Here is a 21,530-nt window from a genome sequence, read left to right on the forward strand (position 1 = left end):
TTGCTCACGTGATTACGAATTGGGCCATTTATCAACATGCGTTCGACAAACAATCGTATGATCAAGAAGTACAACACGATATTTAGTGAGTTTTAGAAAATGAATGATTTTTACAAGCAAAATCAAACAGACCTTTCCTTAACTGACCAAAAAAGGTATTAGGTTCGAAATCGATATAACAACTACTCAGACATATCGATTCTAAACAGCAATCGTTGATCAGTCCGTGGTTATGTTTGTACCCCTTATTAAAAGAGGTTTCAAAAATGCGAGTAATTTTGTAGCCAAATCTTAAGAGTTTGAAAATGTTCAGTGCTGAAAACATGCGCGCAAACGTGATATACGTGATATACGGCAGGTGGTGGAATTAAACGACATAAAACCCACCACAAAATTATCATCAAACACATTTGAAAACATCATTCTCGTCTAACTTTTCCTTCAATAACATTATTGTTTAATTCAATACGTACCAACTTGAAATAATTTTAAAGAGTCAAAACATAGTAAGACAGAAAGTGTGCACGTGTGATTATAAGATAGAAGAGAGTTGTTTGTGGCAGCGTAAGATCGTAATATAATTCACCGAGTGAGCACCAAAACCTATAGTTCACGAATAGCGTTGCCACGAGTGAAATATTTACTTTTAGTGTTCAAGAGATTAGACATAAAGGGATGTTGCACTGTAACCAATGACTTTTCTTTTTATTAAATGAAACAGTGAAACATAATTTGTGTTTCATTGATGAATCTCTATCAACAACCGGAAAGCATAATTATAATACATTGAACTACAGAGGTATTCAACGCAAATACCAGGTGAAAATATCTAATGAATGATGTTAAATGGCGTTATTTTGTCAGCTAATTTTAGTTTAAACTTTTTATTTAACAACAATTATGAAACAAGTTATTTCAACAATATATTTATCACTCTCGTCGGCACCCAAGCCGTGACTGGACTTGTGTTGTGGGGGAAACTGGACTTCCCGGAGGAAACACACTTGTCAGGCTTGGTGAACACCAACCAAACGCACATACCTTAGATTATATTCTTAAAGTTATAACAAAAGCATACGGATATTTTATAATGGCCCTCGTTTTTGAAGTTAACTTTAAAAAAGAAAGACACTAGCCGTGATCTCTGTTGCGCGATAAGTCGAAATTAGAGCTCTTACAGTTGGGTAGCTCGCCACCGAAAGTTGACAAGCTGACATTAAGCAGTAATATTCTACTTTTTCAGTTGTCGTTGTAATTTCTAATCGCGACAATTTGAACTTTTCGTTCTACCGTCGGCGAGTTGATAAATGCGTGATACTTGTCGACTCTAAAAGCATTTCTCAACTTCTTCTGGAATTTGACTGCAAGAAAAGTAGAAATTAAGCATTTTGTTGATGGCATATTCCATGTGTTAGTGGGTGGGTTCGAATATCCGACCCTGAGGGAACGTGCCGTAGATATTTCACTGCCGGTTTCTGTTGTTTTTATTCCCTCTCATTAATATCACGTACCTATTAACCTGGCCCCATTTTCTCGAAACTTCTCAAGGTTAACAGGCTTAAGTAGCTTATTTAAAGAAGCCAAGATGCAAACTTAAACTTAATTTTGATAAATAAAATTTCGTTAATTGTAATTATCAAGATAATTCCTATTCAAAGTCTAAAAAGTCTCAATGAAGAAAATATAACGCGAATTATAGAAAAAAATATAGTGAGCTTAGCGTAATCCTGTTGATTTAAACATATTTTATTGAGCAAAATTAATCAACATTTCAATCCAAATACATAATCAAATTTCAGGATTGGAGCAGTTCAAATACACTAATAGAGTTCCTTTCCCTGTTATGATAAATTACAATTGACAATTGAGGCAGGTATTAGTAAAGAAGTTATAATAATAGTAGTATACAAGCTCATATTAATTCATGTTTTAAATACAGGTGATTGAATGAGAGACTTTAAATGCAATCACCTAGTATAAAGAAAATATAAAAGAAACAAATTTGTATTCTAAATTAATCAACTGTTTTAAAGCTGGAAAAAAAGTTTGAGAATAGAAGAAAAAGAAAGAGAGGCAAAGTAAAAGATGTGTGAGTGTTGGTGGTTTAAGTCGATCACTGGCTTTCAAATCTTTTTGACAAAAAATAAAACGATTAACTGCATCAAACAGAGTACTATTTTGCTCTTCCGTCAGTGTTTCATAATCATATAGTAATGAATGGAGTATAACCTGAGTCAGGGATTGAACAGTATTAAACAGATGTTGCCTTTGTTAAGTAAAGAGAGGACAAATAAAGAGATATTGGTATATAGTCTCCTGTTTCCGCACCTACAAAATGATAAGGGAACATTAATTTTAGCATAGCGATGGGGATTCAGGAATACAATCGTTGCGTAGTTGAGTGGGCAGAACCTGAAGCCGACGGTTCCCGTAATAAAATTGTGTTTTATGCTCAGAATATAGGTATGATTTAATACCAGCGATATTGTTTACAGCCTTTGCCTCAACTGGAAGAGAATTTCTTACAGATATTGTAAAAGGAAGGAATTAATTCATATACAAAGATGTGCGGGTTCGAAAACTAGATATAGTGGATGAATTTCTAAGCGGTCTTGATGATGCTTGTCCTACTGTCTGGGAAACCAAACAGAAAAATAATCTGGCGTATAGCCATTTTTCATTTTAAGAAGAGAAAAAGTTTGTGTTTCTCGCGTCTAGTATTTAAAGTTTCCCAACCATATTCAATCTGTAGGAAATGCAGAGAAACAAGTCTAGTACAACCAGTAACTATACGTGCACATTCGTTTTGTATTTTATTCAGTTCGGCCATCTCGTAGTGTGTACAATTATCCCTGATAGCTTCTGCATACTCCAATATTGGCCTTATAAAGGAGAGAAAAATTACCTCCAGAGACAGCCTATCAAGTTGATAACAAAGACGTTTCATTATATTTACTCTTCACCAGACTTTATCTTTGCTGTAGTTAATATGAGCGTGCCAACTGCAATCATCAGTGAGAAAAAATGCCAAGATGTTTGTGATATTCACCGGAAGAAATAGCTGTGCCGAACATATGCACTGGTGGGTGAATGGGTTTATTTTATTAACGAGATTTGACTATTGATTCTGATTTCGATGGATTGAACTTAAAAAGCCATTTGTCAGCCAAGAGAGAAAATTCATTAATGTCAGTCTGTAATTTTAAGGTTGTGGACTGAGTGGATTTGACAATAACAAAGAGACTCGTTTCATCCCCAAAAAGTTTTATATACGAATCAACCTCCTGAACAATATCATTGGTATACAAGAAACAAAAGGGGACCAAGAATTGATCCTTTGGAGTTCCCGCTTCGATCTCAGATAATGAGGATGTAGCTCCTGGAATTACAACGCGCTGAGACCTATTTCCTAAGTAATTGGAAAACCAAGATAGTAGACGACCACAAAGTCCTACTTGTTCAAGTTTTTACAGAAGACGACGATGCCAAACTTTATCAAACGCTTTACTTATATCGAAAAAGACAACTTTTGTCCTATCGCAAAGGACAAATATTTTAAGTCCATCGTCGAGAGCTTGACAAAATGTATTAATATAGAGATAAGTTAACTGGTTAACAATAGAGTCACCGGGCATAAACCTGATTTGAAACTGGTAAAGAAGTGTGAATCACGAAAAATAGTGAATACATGTTTAAATACAATTTTCCCAAATACCTTTTCCATTTTATTAAGAAGAGAGATTGATCGATAGTTTGAAGGATCACCTTTTTTAAGACGACGCAGACATTTGAACATTTCCATTCTAATGACATAACCTAAGAACGTAAGAACCAAGGAACCAATTCACATAAAGGTTGGCTAAATTAGCCAGAAGCTTCATGTAGAATACGTTTATTAATGCCATCTGGACCCGATGCTTTACCTGTCGAGAGACAGTTAATTGCATCCTCAACCTCAAATGGTAGAATAATAAAAGATTCTAGTTTTCCTTGCTCAGATCTAATTTTGTGTTGGAGAACAACTTGACTTGAGTCGTCAACGTATGTTTGGCGGACAAAATAATCATTGAGAATATCAGCCTTATGTTGTTTATCCGTAACAAGTTCACCATCAAGTGGATTGACTAGTGTAGCAATGTCCCTTAATGATGTCGGAGTGATAAATGATTTTCAAGTTTTCCACCTGAACTGAGCTCACTGGATTTGAGTTTCGAAGCAAGTTTATCACAGTAAAGAGATTTAGAACTACGAACGAGGGCAACTACTTCGTTTCGCAAGCTGCGGAACCTTGTCCAATGTGTCAGATTATTTTAGTGTTTAGCTTTTCTAAAGGCCCGTTTTCGCTGTCGAATTTTTAATTTAAAGCTAGCGTTCATCCATTGAGGTTCATTTGGATATATATTTACTACCTTGCGTGTAATACAACTGCTGGCAATATTAGTAATAATTTGTATTAGATTAGAGGTGGACAAGTCTATATTAGCATTTCTAACAGTTTTCCAATCTGTATCCTAAAGCCTCTGTCGTAATTTTACATAATTGTCATTTTCATATTTCCATACTTTACTACGAGAGACTTTCGTTTAAATTACTGCTTTTTTGGTATCTGAAAATTCCAAATACAGGGCTATGAATTCAAATGTTTTGCTCGAGAAAAGGCTCAATAACACCACTATGGACAAGAGAGTTTGAGTTAGAGACGAAAAAGAGATCTATAATTGAGAACTAATGCTCAGTAAGTATGTTGGCTCTGAGATACTAGTACATTGCTCAAAACCATACTGCTGTGACAGAGAATGAATTTTACGCCCTGAATTATTAACTTGAATGTTTAGATTGAAATCACCCGTTGCAATAATATCATCAATACCGCTTTCTCTCGTCAATCTCTCGTCAATTGAGTTTTCAATGTTATTAAAGTAGTTGTTACAAGAATTAGGAGGACGATAGAAGACACCAAGAAGAACACGCTTAGTTGTGCGGGTCTTTATTACCAACCAAAGACACTCGATATCATTTAATCCTAAATCGTTTCTTCTTTTAAAATTGATACATACTTTGATATAAGCGGCACCTCCACCATACGAATCACTGCAACGATCTCGCCGGGCCGGTCGCGAACATCCAGGAATATGAATTCGGACGTCTAATATTGAAGAAGCTAACCACATTTCCGAAAAGGTAAGAAAATCAAATGAGGTTAGCTCACTTGTAAGTAAGTCCAATTTCGGTTAAAGACTTTGTTATTAACTTGGGTGGTCAGTGTATATAAACACAATTCAATGTTTTATACTTTAATAACGACATACATCTCATGATAGTAAACACAACTCTGCTATGTACAAAAGCCTGCAGCAGTAATAAAAATACCATTACGCAGTAGGCGGAGCCTAATTTTCATTATTCATTATCAGCTCTGAGTAAACATGGTAACATTTTATATGAATGGAATACCAAACGGACTTTGAATATTGCAGTGTATATAAGGGACAGGTAGTGATAGTAAGAGAACTTTCACCATTCGAACTGACAGTGGAAGAATTGTAACTAGAACTAGGACCAGGATTTGGGTGAATATCTCCGGACAATAAAAAAATAGTGTACAACCCAGCTGGTATAACCATGGAAAGTAAAAATCCCTATAATTGCTTCGCAAAACAAGCATTTTTATGATACGTCTTACTTGGTGATAAGAGCGAGCTCCATCAGACATAGACAGGTTTATTTTATTTGAACAAACAATATTTAATTTGACTAAGTATCTGCAATGAATGTTATGAACTATAACTAATGCGAAAAATATTGTCAAAAATAATTTAACATATAGACAGTACCTAGGCATGACAATTATTGATGGTATATCACGAGCAGTCATGATACGCGCAAAAAAATAAACAAAAACATTTTTACGATTGGCATGCCTATCAGAACTATACTATAAATCTTCAGCTGAACAAAAAAGACAAGATTCAACTCTAACCACCAAATAACACAGAAACTGGATCTATCTAGAGAGAGAAGAAAATAAAACAGTAATAAATGCAATTCAAGAGTAAGCATTGGGTAACGTTCTAACAGGCCGATGATTAAAAAAAATATCCATTCTAAATAAAATCGAAAATGTTAATATTATAGCTGTACAATTGACCAGTAAAGTGGTACTGACTACTAGAAGAAAAAAGAACAGGAAAAGATGTTTGATGCAAAAAGAACAAGGAAAGTGTTTTAACGCCTACAGAACAATGAACTTAAGTTTACAAGAGCATATTGCTGTCATAGTTATTTTTATTTTCATCGAAGAGTATAAACTGTGTACGTAAAGAATTGAACATATATTTACACTAACTGGTAATCAATCGTATGCACAAGTTGATAAAATTAGTAAAAACAAGTCAGTTTGTACATAGACCCAAAGGATACCTGAACACTTCAAGTCATAACCTATTTAACATAAATTTTCTTGAAAGATCCTAAATTAACTTAAAATTGAAATGGATGTAATTCAAACGAGATATATAAGTAAAATCAAGTTATCATCAAGAGTATAGTAGGCAGTACATACACGCAGTATTAAGATGCTGTAACTATAACGATAGTGCGAGAAAAGATGTATATCCGTGCAGTGTCGCATAGGTTTCTATCTATATGACAAATTAGGTAGTATGCTTAGCATTAGGACAAATGAATAGCGATTTTTTTTGTAAATGTTTACATTTAAGCATATTCAAAAATAATGTATGCAACTTGAGAGACACTGGCACACTCTCGTGTGTATATACACACTTACACAGTTACGCAATACAATACGCAGAACCATTAATAAGTAAAAAAAAAACTATAGTAAGATAACATTAAGTTTAAAAGCGCTTTAACAATTTTTAATGAAAATGTATTACACAAGTTTAAATGTGAATAATAAGTGATTAGACATCGCGTTTTAAGTAAAAAAATAATTATAATTAAATTTTTAACCCAATGTTAGCATAAACACTACCTTATAAATTAACAAAACATATACAATATGCTATACTAAATTGACAGTTTTATAGTTTATTCATTTTTCATATGTACACAGCATAACAAAGCATAATATACAAATATCTAAGAGTTAAGTGCACATCCATATATAAAATTGAATTACAGGAGACTAAAAAACATATCTCGACATTGTTGATAAAGGATAAAAACAATTAAGTCTATTCTGAAAACTTAATCTTATTTATATGACTCATTTAAGCTAAGAAAGTATACATTTAAAAGGATTATCACTTAACTACGTGTACAAAGTATATTAAAACAGGTTTTGGCGGTTAATTTAACAATATCTGTATTGGAGAGTTAAAAAATACACGTATGTACATCATCCATGTTAACAAACTCAACATTGATATCCTTAGCTTTATCATACAGTGCTTTTCTAAGTGGTTGGTAAGCAGAGCATATAGTTAACACATTTAATTCTGACTCAACATCTTGTTTACATATAGGACAGATTCTATAGATCACTACCAGATTTTCATATCTGCCAGTCTCCAGACGAAGAGGTGCTACCCCGCACCTAAACTTAGCAAGTGCTGTTCTATATTTTAAGGGCATTGGAATTGATACATAGGACTCAGTTTCAAATTGAGATTTTAATAATTGATATGTTCTCAACTTATTTCTGCCACGTCCACTAGGACCAGTTGCACTGGTTATACAGTTTTTCCATTTATTAACACATAGATCCATGCTATTGTTTTCAACGAAATCACAAAATCTTTTCGATGAGAACTGAGAATGTGTAATCAGCAGATTTGACAAATCTTTTTTTTTCTAATTGTTGTACAAAAATATATTGCCAGTTTTTGCATTTGGGACTTGCTTTTTTATTACAGTATTCATATATTTTATAGTTCAATCTAGTTCTTTTCATGCTATTAAATCTATGCCATTGTCTAGCTCCACTGTTTCACAAGAGCTGGTCGCCAACCAAGTTCACCATATAGAGCAGCAGTTGGAGTATATTTTCCCAAATCTAGATAAAAGCGCATAGCCCTCTTTTGCACCGCATTTATACTGGAGTAGGACTTAGTACCCCATATAGAGACACCATAAGCAACAATAGGCCACACCGAGCTTTCATATAGTTTTGTACAAACATTATATGGCATGCGATTTTGCTATCAGGATCCCTAGTGCTTTTCCAGCACTTTGTTCCACAGACTTTGCAGGGGTTTTTAAAATATAAATGCTCATCCAAAAGAAGACCCAAGTAGGTGTACTGGCTGACGACTTGTAAAGTATGGTCACCACAAGTGAAAGTATAAGATCTTTTGTCAACAGATGGTGGTCTAAAACAGACTATATTACTTTTCTGAGGTTTTACTGCCATAGTGTTAACAGCACACCAGTTGGATAATACTTCTTAAAAATACTGTAAATCATTTTCATTTTCAGCTATAAGACAGTATTATCGGCATACAACAGGAAAGAAACAAATTCATTTTCTATGTTTATACCTTTTCCTATAGCCTTAATTTTTGCTACTAAATCATTCAGAAACAAATTAAATAACAAAGGTGACAAGGAACAATCTTGTCGCAAGCCACTAGTACTATCAAACCAATCTGTCCAATATAATTCATTGACTCTAATGCATACTGACACAGAATGGTACAGGGATCGTACAATGACATGTATGAATTAAGGCACAGATAAATAATATATGCACATTAAATTCATTAAAGCAAGACAGACAGACTGAAAAGGATTAAAGAGTATCGATGTAAGTGGTCATTTCACTGAGATACACTGGTCATAAGAGACTTAAGATGTTCCGAGGAATTGGGGCCTGGCTTGTAGGTCCGTGGTTATATATACACTCGAGATTTAATTTAGATCACTGTTGTATATTTGGTTATTTTTGCATATTTCATTATGAAAATAGATTACGTTTCATAAATGAAGTCTTGGTTTTCATGAAGAAATGGACACCGTATGACATTTAACAGGTTGTCTATAACCCGGATGATAATCGCATTACAAAAGTTGCGCCCCTTGATTATAATTTTGTTGTTTATTGTTGACAAATATCCCGAATAGTCTGATTTTATGAATGTTTACAAAGGTACTTATAGTATAAACCCTTTAAAGGCACGGTAAGAATATCTAGATACAAAAAACGTTTAAATATGTGTTGAAAAATAGAAATGTCATGTTATATGTTTTCAGAAACAACACAATCACCATTACGATTTATTGGAAGTGTAACTATGTTTATTAGCTGTTTACTTTAGCAGGAATTATAGTCCTTGGGCCGTAATCAATACCTTCTTAGTGTACAATTTAAACTTAGTGAAAATGTATCAATATGTTTTCATAATACTTTATATATACAACATGTATCTAAAACTACAATAACAATAGTTATAACTGGTGTTATAAAATGTTTTCATTATTATAATGTTATATGTTGTTCTCAAAAACAAAGCCATCAATATAACGATACTGGGGTTATACTGGTTGAGAAGCAGTTTCCGACGGAAAGCGGTTTCCGACAAATCGCTTTTTCGCGTACTTTCTTTTGATCTTCATAAAGAAGGTATTGCAATTCAATTATATGGTTACTAGGCAATCAAAAGTTGAAGTTTTTACCGAGACACGTAAATAACTTTTATTATTATTTAATGGTTAATGTTTATTTTTCAATTTGTACACAAACTTGCACGTGGGGGATCGTCACGCGCAGCGCACTGCGCATGCGTGTAAACCTTATTTGCATATCTATGAATAGCTACAAGGTTGTCCTTAATTGACTTATACAAACAATGATCATTGTGTACATATTTGCGAACACTGTTGTCATGCTAGTTTCACACCCACATTCACTAAAATGATTACAAACACAAGTTCTTATTAGAAATGAAACAAAATATCATTGATATTTAGTGTCTGCCTGATTTCCAGAATGATGATTGACTGGCGTAAGTTTTTAGGTTTAATTTTTGGTAAATGCTGAAAAATTAAATAATAGTTCTCGTATTATAGTCTTCTATTTAGTATATTGAATAAATGGATAAAAAAACACACAATAGGCACCTAAAATCTGCCACGTATTTGATTTGTCGGAAACTGCTTCTCGTCAACAGCTAATCAGAACAGTGAAAGTACCCTCTTGGCGCCCCCATTAGATACACTATATGTGACGTCACACATGTGAAAAATATATCAACAATAGCAGCTTGAGCTGTAGTTATCTAAAATATGAACAATTTTAGTAGGAATTTTAACACGTATGAATAAATCAATAAACACTTGTAAAAACTGTCGGAAACTGCTTCTCAACCAGTATAATGGGTTTAAATGGACATGCACCATGTGATATATCATAATAATGAAATATACTTTCAATAACAAAACAAACACTAAATATTACGATAACTGAAATTATAAAATTGTATATATCAATATGATTTCATAATTATAATGCAATATAAAAAAGTTCAGAAAAAACAAAACCACTCTATAAGGGGAATCAGATCCGTGCTGTTCTTATAGAACCCCGACAGCCAACTAACCTTTCGACATACAGCCAAACGAGGGATTACTAGCGAAAGTAAGCAAGGGTGAGGGGAAAACTCAGGCAGTTGAGGTTTAAGAGATGAAACAAGACACAATAACACACAATCACTTCTAAGAGTACTGGTTATGTAACCATTGTTACCACTGTTGCCTATTATTTGTTGCAGGAAATATAAGCTAGGGGCGGTATTTATGAAGTTTCATACATGAATATTTCGATCTTTTAGTGACGAAAGGTTTGAATACACTCTTTATCCCATCATATTTAATCATGTGCCTTTATAATCTAGACCTCTTGCTAGCTTATCTTCGTAACATAGTTATTTTATTATTTTGAACTTTATATAAGACAAGGCTTGTTCTCACTGAACAATTCAACTAAGTGCTTGATGAATATGGCCCAGATCGTAAATCAATCTCTTGTTTACGCGACGAGCTTGTTCGTCTGAAGTTCCCAAATCTTTAAGTATAGCAGCAAGCCCATGCTCTCATGGTTTGCCTTTAAAGGCCATTATCTTCCGAATCAGACGTTTCACTATCAGCAAAATAACCAAGATATTCCTTAACTGTGTTGATCAATGCTTTTCTGCGTCGCTTTAATACCTTAGCGCTGTCCTCTTTCTTGCAAACACGGTTCACTATCTGCGGTAAAGCGCAGATAAACAAAGCCGTACCAACATGCATTATGACGTGAAGTTCACGAAAGCTGTCCGTTTTGGAAAGCATGTTAATACAAATTCCCAGTAACCCGAGAACAACAAATGCTCGGAGGAGCGTCGAAAACAACAATTTTCGTCGAGGGCTGTGGTTTTCTATGGCTAGTTCAAAAAGGGACTCTCTAATTCCCCATTTGTCCTTATGTTTGAAAAGCACCTTTTTCTGGGTGTTTTCATTATGCCGCTGAAAGCCCTTTGTAAGTTTGATAATATCCTTCATGAGACGGCTATAGTTCATAGAAAAGTCACTAAAACAGTTCGAAAGATAGTAAAACACAGTAAAGCCAAATATCATATATCCGTACGCCGTTTTAGGATAAACGATTATGCCAGTGAATGTAAATATAGCAACGCGTGTGAGAAACAAAATAGCGTCAGAAAAAATAGTAGCAAACATAAAGATAAAATATACAACTGATAGAATGAGACAACCTGTAAAAAGATACATGCAAATATGATCTCTACATCTACGAACGCCTCTGTTAAAAGGAATACAATATGCTTTAATTATCAGCATTCCAAATGATACAATCGGGAAGCCATATATTATTACGGATAAAAAAATCTCTACACAACACAAAATAAAATACAAAGGAAAGACAGTGACGCAAAGACAGCATTTATTATAAACATTCCATCGAGCGGTTTGAATTTTGAAAATGTGTTTCCAGAACTTCACATTCATAAGCATAAAGAATTGAGCAAGGAAAATATTATATATCTTACGAAAGCCTTTGCTGTATTTAAGATTTATTGCACCGAATATTTCTATATTATTGAGACTCAAAAAAAGTGGCGAAGCTTCAGGAATACTTTGTGACGATCTCGAAGCTACTGCAGCATCGGACAATAGTCTAGCTGGATCGCTGGGCGCAAGAACAAGCACACCAGTGATGATTAAATAACACGACAGAGCAACGAAAGGGCCACCAATATAGGGTAGAAAAATATTTTTACTTTTATCATAGCCCGTCAGTATTGAGCGAAAACCCATTGGTACGCCGGATTCGACACAGTCGTGTACAAACTTGTACAATACCTTATAATCTAACACCACCTGCAGTCCAACAAAGGTAAGGCTTAATGCAGGAATGAGAAGTCTAACCGAACGCTTTAATACGTCCGTAAAACAACCCATTGCTGCCAAACTCATGTTCAAAGGAATACAGATTTTGTTTAACAAAGTGACATGATTAATACCATCGAATAAGATATACTCATCGTGAGAATGTATAATCATAGACTCGTTGTTGTCTTGTGTAAAAGTTATAGTGTTCTCCGTAAGTCCATTCAAAACATTTAATCGCAGACGACCGCTTTCCCGTTCTGAAAAGTGGTACAATATGTACATAAGAAATAAAGGTGAATACATCAGCAACACTGTCGAAATAATGCTTGGAAAGATCCACCACACTTCGTCGTACTCGAATTCAAGTTCATTACAGTTCATTACTCTCTGATTTAAAGTTTTGTTGTAGAAGAAATTGCAGCAAGAGTGTTTTACTGCCTCAATCGGACACACAATATGTTTGCAGAGTACGTATGCGTCTATTATCATTCTTTTTCGGTAGCAATAAAAGCTAGGTGCATACTTTTCCTTGTCAAGCGACATCATTTCAAGTGTTAATTTTGTTAAGGCTTTCGCAATAACAAGGTCATCATCCTTTTTTCCGACTTCTAATTTCGAACAATTGCCAGTAATTCGTTTCAGTGATATCTCAATTGGTTTTCTGATCACAGATTCGTATAATAGACCCATGGACCAAATTCCAAATTCAGTTGGCCATTTGAGAAATTCTAATGCACCTTCTTTCCCGTAAAATGTCCATATCCAAATATTTTCTGCAATTGTCCATTCTGCTTTCCTTAAATGTATTCCTGAACCATAGTTTGAAGTTAAATTTAAAAGGACGAAATTACTGTCAGATCTAAAAACCAAATGACGAAATCTATCCACTGAACGCGTTTCAACTTCAATTGCACATTCTTCGGACACAGAATCTTCTTTTCCGTTTAAGCCAGCCTTTTCAACACTTGACACTGTGTCGTGGTTAATGTATGTATCGACAGTGTGACCATTTTCTCTAGTAACGGTTTGTTTTATATTTTTTGGATGAGTGTTCGGAGGTGATACATTGAATCTAGGTGATAAAGTTTCGTTTTCTTCCTCGGGTACGGAAACGATATCTCCTAGATTTGACGTTGTTTTTACTTCGTTGTTGTCAAGGTGGTACGCGATCCCACAATATATATTTAATAGGAGCACAATACTCGCAAGCAGAACTGGCGTCCTCATGGCTTCGAAATGTAGTTTGTACAATGCAGTATGAATGTAAGCACCCTAAAGTATATCAAGATTTCTTTTCAGTTTAAAATTTACAACGATTGTACAGAAAGTTAATTAACCTCATGTAACGTCATTCTCGTTGGCACGATGTTAAGCAGATTGCTCGAAGAAAACCCAATTGTCTGGCTTGGTTGCCAACAACCAAACGCACATATGCCAAGGCCGGAAAACCAAGGAGTGGGTGTGCTAACCACTGCGCCAACCAGGCAGCTAAAATATGCGATGTCAATATCTTTATTTGCAGCTAAATAATCCAATATTTAAAAGGAACCGAAGATTCATAAATCCATTAGCAACAAATTAAACTGTTTTTGTTCATTATAAATATCCGGTAAATAATTGAAAATGAAGGGAAATATCAAATCCAATACGGCATACCAAATTAATCCCTTAATCCGACGAGCAGAGTAAGTATGGAAATTGAGATTCCGGTGTCTCTACGACTTGATAATTTGTTATTCATAAATTCAACCTAAACTTCCTTGTTTTGCGATGTGCCACGACTCTTAGTGACTCCTTCCCGAGATCTAAAAAGGATCAAGGCATGTGTCTATTTCCTCGTTTTATTATGAGATGAAACACTTCAAAGTCAACAGTAAAAGTGAATAACATATACATCATAAGTATCATGAACAGCATTTCATAATAAAGAATAATGTTTTCAATATTGTCTAATAATAAGTTACTATTAAAGTACAATTTAATCTTGATTGACAATTAGCAATTAGATGAACAAACAATTCATTGCAAAGTCTCAAATCAATTTCTGAGTAAGTTGGTTTCAAAAGTATACAAAGAAGCAATGTACATACACATCAACATCTTTTGCTGTTTTAAAGTGACTCGCTCATGTTTTTGGACTATTTTTTTTACCGGTAATGCGTCTGAAAATACTTATTTTATCATTATTTTACTCCATGATATCGAAATTGCAGAAAAAATACAGTTTTAGCATAAAAAAGTAATTTGGTTTAAGTGAGATTCGAACCAACGCCTGTAAAATCAAGAAAAAAATAGAAAACAGCCTGCTAGTCCAAACGGCCACCGGGACTTAACAAGAGGTAGATATGTTGACCTTATCAAATAATTTTAAAGCACTTACTAATGGCAGTAACCAGCATTGTACTGAAACAGTAATTATGTTTTAAAAACAAATACCAAACGAAATGTGGCTGGATTTTGCTTATTTGAGCTCTTCAGCAACACCAGCATTACAGTGACGGGTAAGTTTCAGTTTATTTCATGTTATATAGAGAGCTGTATAATATTTACAGTTTAATATATTTTTTTTAAATACACTACCTTTTGCATCGCAAACTGCCAGCACATTTATGGACGGGAATCCTTTTATGTTGATAAAACCTCTCTATTGGTCTGGAAATGGCTTGATCAAACGGACGTGGCTACCATCAACACACCCTATAACACCTTGAAATCCAGCTTTGTCGATATACTCAGACTTCACTCGTCCCTTGGTAGTTTCATCAACTGGCCATTAAATGTTCTGATTATGACGCTTCACAATATCTTTGGTTACCTTGTCCACAACACTACAGACAGTACTTTTATGTATACCATGTGTGTCGCCAACAACCTGCATACATGATCCTGAAGCGTAGTACCTCAGCGCTATACAGACTTGTTCCTCGACTGACAGGCTACAACTTCTGTCTGTTTCCCTAACTAGGTCCTCTCTCAGCATATCGGCCAAATACTCTATTCCTCTACTTCCAAACATGAACCTTCTTCTCAATTCTTCATCATTTAGCCTTTCATTTAAATTTATTACTCTAAATTCTCTATTTTTCCGTGGAATATTTACTAAACAACCAATTACGGCAGCCCTTTTGGTTTTCGTTAACTGATTCGTTAAAATTTAAAGTAATTATGAGGTACTTTAAATTTTTCGTTAACTTAACGACTGATTTAACGCTTTCGTTATCGTTAAAATTTCCAACAACCGAAATTTAGCGAAAATAATTAAACGAAGGAATTTAACGAAAATTTAGCGATTTTAGTCATTTTAACGATAAATTTATTCGTTAAGTATTTAACGATTGTTCCAACAACCGGGCCAATGTCAATCAATTGAAATCACACACTCCTACCGCCGTAATATTTTTTTTAATCGCGTTATAAACGCTAAGGAAAAGTGTGGTCTTCAAAGATGATTCATGTATTTTAGCAAATATCAACGCTTGCTGAAAGGTTCTAGCTTTCGGTGTTTTGTTTTAACACTCCTCATGATTTGCAGCACTTTATTTCGTAATTAAAAAAGTGCATTTTACAAACCATGAGCGAGTCACTTTAAAAGAATCACAGTCTTAAAACCTGTTCACTGAAAAATGTCTGCTTATTTCAATCGCTTCCTGATCATAGGACGACTAAGTTAACTATCTCACGAAAAGCGAGCAATAGAGCCAAAAGAACGACTTGAGTGTATAAGCCATAGACAATATTATTTACGCTTCTTACATAAATCAGTTATTCATAATCAGAACATGATAATTATAAGAAATATACTTGTATATTTTTAAACATATCAAGACTGATTTTTCATCCAAATTATCTTTACTTAATACCTTGATATCATTGAAATAACTTTACATCATGTTTCTTAAAACAGAAACATTTAAGTCTCAAATTCAACTGTTAGTCATTAAAAAAGATATAACTTATACAAATAAGCAGAACTCTTTCCTTAAAATGATCAAGAAATGTGTCTTTTCCTCGTTTTAGTATGAGATGAAACACTTCGAAGCCAACAATTAAAACTGACTCAAGCGAGAAAAGACACAACTTTTAGAGAATTGCCAAAACTATCATCATTCAATGACAAAGAATGTTACAAAAAGTTATGCCAAATCGAGAAGATTAATCCGGACGCAGGAGACCCTAGAATGTCATTGTCTGGCTTAATCTTAAAATTATCAGTTAAGCCGGGCTAAATACAAACTTAAACTTAATTTTGATAAATACTCGTATAAATGGTTTATTGTAATTATCATAAAGATAATTCTTATTCAAAGTCTAAAAACGTCTAAAGGAAGTAAATATAACGTAGATTATATAAAAAAAACCACACACACATAACAATCTTAGCTTAATCCTGTTGTAAAACTCTTAAGATGTTTCAAAAATTGGAGACTGGCTTTTGGTTCCGTGGTTATATATATATACACACTCGAAATTAGATAATTGTTGTATATTTTGATATTTTTTGTGCATATTTTATTATGTAAATATTTTAAGTTTCACAAATGTAGTTTTGATTTTCATTAAATTACGGAATTTTATCAAATTTTATTGGTTGTCTATAACCCGGATGATAGTCACATTACAAAAGTTGCGCCCCTTGTTTATAATTTTGTTACTTTTTATTGTTGACAAATACATGTAGCCTGGATTTATAAATGTTTTCAAAGGTACTTATTGTATAAATCCTACAAAAGCACGGTAAAAATTAAGCCAAATCATGCACTGATATATATTTGCGAGTGGTATTGTTGCTTACTAACTAAAAGATAAATCAAACAGGGACTTAAGATTTAAGATAATAAAATAAAAATTTAGAAAAAAATATTTTTTGCCAATTCTGACAAGTTACAGTTACCGCATCATATTCTTACTAAAATTTGATAAAAAAGAAATTGATATATTAAAAAAAATAAAACGAGACGGGGGCGTGGTGTGTCAAAACAACGTAACCTGCCCCTGTGGAGTCAAAGAATGCGTTCACATGCTATATTTCAGTGTCGAAATTACTTATTTTATTATTTTGTTTTTCATAAGCGTACTACTTACAAGTTTAAAACTTTAAGCAAACAAACTCAATCAATTTTAAATGCATCAAATATTGAAGGATCATAAACTGCTCACTATAACAGAAAATTTCATGACAATGTTTGTTTGTTCAAAAGGAAATAATCTACATTATACAATGTCAATAGTGCACACATACTGACATAGTGATGTGAAAGTCAATGTGCAACTTAGTATCATGTACATGTATACATGTATTTGGAAAATATACCAATTCCATTAGGTAGATACTAACCAAGAAGGGAACGTATACTTTGTACCAAGTCACTATTTAACCATTAACAGTTTATATTTTTGACTTTCATCAATTGTCTCCTCAAAAGTGGCATCATGGCAGATCAGATGATGTTGCTTTTTTGAAAATTACCGCTTTTTTAACATCATTCGATACCAGTACAATAACAGTGATAAAATACCTACGGTCCAAGGCACACAAACAATTCATTTTGTATACTTCATTGTTAAAGTAAGAAAAAGCATCGAAACACATTTATTAATTTCAAAAACATTATTACTGTGGAAGAAAGAGGAAGAACGCAGTGTCAAGCAACTGAAATAATTCGGCAAATATTCCCTTTTCCCCCTTAGCCCTTAATTTTTATTGTATATCTGGAGTTTCTTTCACTTTTCTGATGAATGCTATGCATTGGCGTATGTGCGTATGCCTGGATATGTGTTGACAAACTTGCAAAATAGATGTGATTCAATCAGTTACCCTTAACTAAAGAATTGGTAGACATGTATCATTATCATTTACAAGTTACCCACAATTATTATACTTCCAACAATGTTGTCTACAAATTATGGTATAATTTTATTAAATCCAATAGATCTGTCTATTGATATACATTCTTGAATAAACATCCTTAATTTAAAATCCGCAATCTAGAGTATCTTGCAAAAACCTGAGCCTAAAAAAATAGGATTCTTCTTTATCTCTAATGAAGGATTTAACATATAAAAAAGCGTATAATAATCCGTTGATGTACAATTTATATTTGGACTAGGGAAAACCTAATAGGCATATACACACCCAATACACACATGATCAGCAATAAATATGTTGGTAAATATGTTAGTCTGTTAAAGCTGCACTCTCACAGATTTACTGTTTTGACAACTTTTTATTTTTTTGTCTTGGAACGAGCCAATATTTGCGAAAATCCATAAAAAACCAGTGATTTAAGACTGCTGACAAAAAATTAGATCGCAGAAGCTTTATTTCAGTTCAAAAATTGATGTTTTATGCATTTTTCTTAAACCGTTAGTAACAGTTTAAGCCATAAAACATTAATTTTCGATCAGAAATATGAAAATCTGCGATCTGATCTTTTGTCAGCAGTCTTATATCATTGGTTTGCAGATATTTACGCAAAAATTTGCTCTTTCCAAGAAAAAAAATAAAAAGTTGTAAAAACAGTAAATCTGTGGGAGTGCAGCTTTATATGTGTAAGATTTTGCTATAAATCTTAGACAAAGTACAAAGAGGGTTCTAAATTGCAAACCTGTCTTCAACTAATGAATATGAATAACTATCTTTTCACAAAGAATTAATTATTCAAGGCATTTAAATGATACTGACAATTTAGATAAGTATTATTTAAACTTGGCAAAACATAAAACAAAAAAACATAAGGGCAAAGAACTTTTTTAACCCACTATGTTTTAGCATAATGTAGAAATATAATAGATGTATAATGGCTACAAGAAATAAGAAATAGAATGAATAGTTAAGATGAAAAGAAAAACTACTTGTTTCAATATACATTAAAAACACGATGTTAAAAAGGACTGTATAAAATATTTATAACTATAAAGACTATAACAATGAGTTTGAGATCAAATGTTTTAGAGTTAAAAAATGAATTGTATAATTGTCTATAACAAACATAGCAAACAGCACTAATTACATTTTTAATGTTATAAAATACATTATACATTTACTTGGCTCAAATTTGGACTTGCATGTTTTTGCAAGTAAAGTTAAAATATCGAAACTGACTTATGACTAGACTCGCAAAATTCCATGAGTGGATATTTATTAATTATTTCCTCAGTTCAATAGTAGGGCACTTGGTTGGCAAACTAAACTGTTCGATAACTGGATATATTGTAGAAGTTGTGCGCACTGGTAATTGATACAAATAATGGACATGACTTAATTGTTCCACTTTGTCATTTATGGCAGTATAGAAATGAAGGAGAAAAAGTTATTTTAATTTTATATCTATACAATTATTTTTTGTTTGTTTGTTGAAGGATTCAAAAAAAAAGATGACAGGCAAACAGAAGAATTTAAGTTTAAAAGATGAAACAAGGAACGACAGTGATTTCGAGAATGTACTGCTACCTTACTCCAGAATAGACCAATTTAAATGTGGAGCATGTAATATGCGCTTTAAAACCATTAGTATGTTACACAATCACCTTTCAAATCATGTTGAAGGTGGTTCATACTATTTTCACCATAACACGGGTGTTGCTTTTCCTAAATATGACATGGTTTGTTCATATACTCAGTATAGCCACTCAGGAAAGGTGGACCGTGATGATGCTTGTGAAACATTCATTGATAGAAAACATGACAAACAAAGATGTAATGAACATGAATCTGCTCTACAACACCAAGGTCCAGGTGACTACCATAGTTTGTCACAATCTTCAAATCAAGGCAAAGAAAGAAAAAGTACAAGGTTATCTAAGCCAAATAAAAAATATGAAGCATGCATCACTGGGAAAGAGCTTAAATCATACTTTGTTCAAAAGGATAAAAAGCTAGATGGAACTGAAAGATCACCAAAAGATATACATATTGATTGCGATATTGATTTTCATGCAACACAGTGTGCATGTCATGTATTATCAGTAGAAAATGACCATTGTGATAGAATTGGAAATGATATTGTCGCAGAAGAATTGGACATAACTGTAAGTGTTGTACTTAACAAAGAGATAGCCTCTAAGAACACGAATTTAAAAACCACCAATGGGGATGATTTGAAGGATGACAAACAAGATGTCAACAATGAACATTTAGCTTTAGCAACAGAAGTAAATGTTGGTACTGAAAGTAAAATGCATGGATCTCAAAATTATAAATCTAATGATGAACAAACAGCAACAGAAGCACTTCTTGAAATAGGAAAAAGTGAAAGGGCTATTTCAAGTGAAAAGTGTGAATTGAAAAAGAGTGGAGAGCAATCACACACTTGTGTTGAAGAAGACAGCAGTTGTCAAAAAGGACAAAGGGTGAAGAAGTGTCCAGTTTGTGGTAAAGCTGGTAATTCTGTTATGATATCTTACCATAAACATTTGCATGGCCCTGGCTATTCCTGTGAAAGATGTGGTCTTCAATTTCAGCACCCAAAAATTTTACAGGTATTTATGGATGTAATTGGTTTATACTTGTATTTGAAAATTACATATATGGTTTGTGTAATCAGGTATTAAAGTAAATTACATGTAGTATTCCTTTTTTGAAACAGTTATACACCTTTGATATCACTTCTGCTTTCTGGAGATATATTAAAAGCTCTTTTAGTTAACATCAATCTTCACCAAAAGATATTTTATATAACTTATATGAATATACCTATTGATGAAGATTGATGTTAACTTATAAAGCAAGTTTATGCATAACTTGTTTGTTGACTAACAAGAAGTCTCGAAAGAGTTAAGTGTACCAGTTACATGTATATAATGCTGTCACACAGTGTAATTTTAAAGGTAATCAGTTTTGATAGTTCACATTTTTATCCACAGAAACACTTACTGCAGCACCAGACTAAACAGTTTACGTGTGAGAAATGTGGGGCCAAGTTTTACCGTAAACAATACTTGATAACACACCAACTTCTCCATACGGGCGAGAGACCTTTCATGTGCGAGGAGTGCGGCCAGTCGTATAGGTAATACTTTCTTCAGTAATATGTTTTCTGGCTGAGAGATTTTTTTTAAGTACACACATATATATTTGGTGCATGAAAACAGCATTATTGGTTTAATTTAAACAGTGCATTGACAATAATGATGATATATGCAACACTGTCAACTAGGGATGAGACTATACAGGGAATATAGAT

At 33.4% G+C, this 21,530-nt stretch overlaps 1 protein-coding gene across 2 annotated transcripts; it reads right to left on the minus strand.

Moving 5' to 3' along the window:
* Positions 1 to 5,338: 5,338 nt before the first annotated feature.
* Positions 5,339 to 14,130, minus strand: LOC128233585 (uncharacterized). Of its 2 annotated transcripts, none has more exons than XM_052947323.1 (2): positions 14,005 to 14,130; positions 5,339 to 13,836 (listed from the first exon to the last, which is right to left on the minus strand). In XM_052947323.1, exon 2 carries the CDS (start codon positions 13,573 to 13,575, stop codon positions 11,065 to 11,067), a length of 2,511 nt encoding a protein of 836 aa, XP_052803283.1. In that variant the 5' UTR covers positions 13,576 to 13,836; positions 14,005 to 14,130; the 3' UTR covers positions 5,339 to 11,064. The 2 variants fall into 2 exon arrangements, with proteins under 2 accessions (XP_052803283.1, XP_052803284.1); XM_052947324.1 differs by having other exon boundaries at positions 5,339 to 13,620; positions 14,005 to 14,057.
* Positions 14,131 to 21,530: the final 7,400 nt, after the last annotated feature.

This window comes from Mya arenaria, chromosome 5, assembly GCF_026914265.1.
Source record: "Mya arenaria isolate MELC-2E11 chromosome 5, ASM2691426v1".
In the NCBI taxonomy this organism is placed as follows: Eukaryota; Metazoa; Mollusca; class Bivalvia; order Myida; family Myidae; genus Mya; species Mya arenaria.

Excerpts from the sequence above, each read along its gene's own strand:
- LOC128233585 (XM_052947323.1), bottom strand. The coding sequence starts at position 13,575 with ATGAGGACGCCAGTTCTGCTTGCGAGTATTGTGCTCCTATTAAATATA.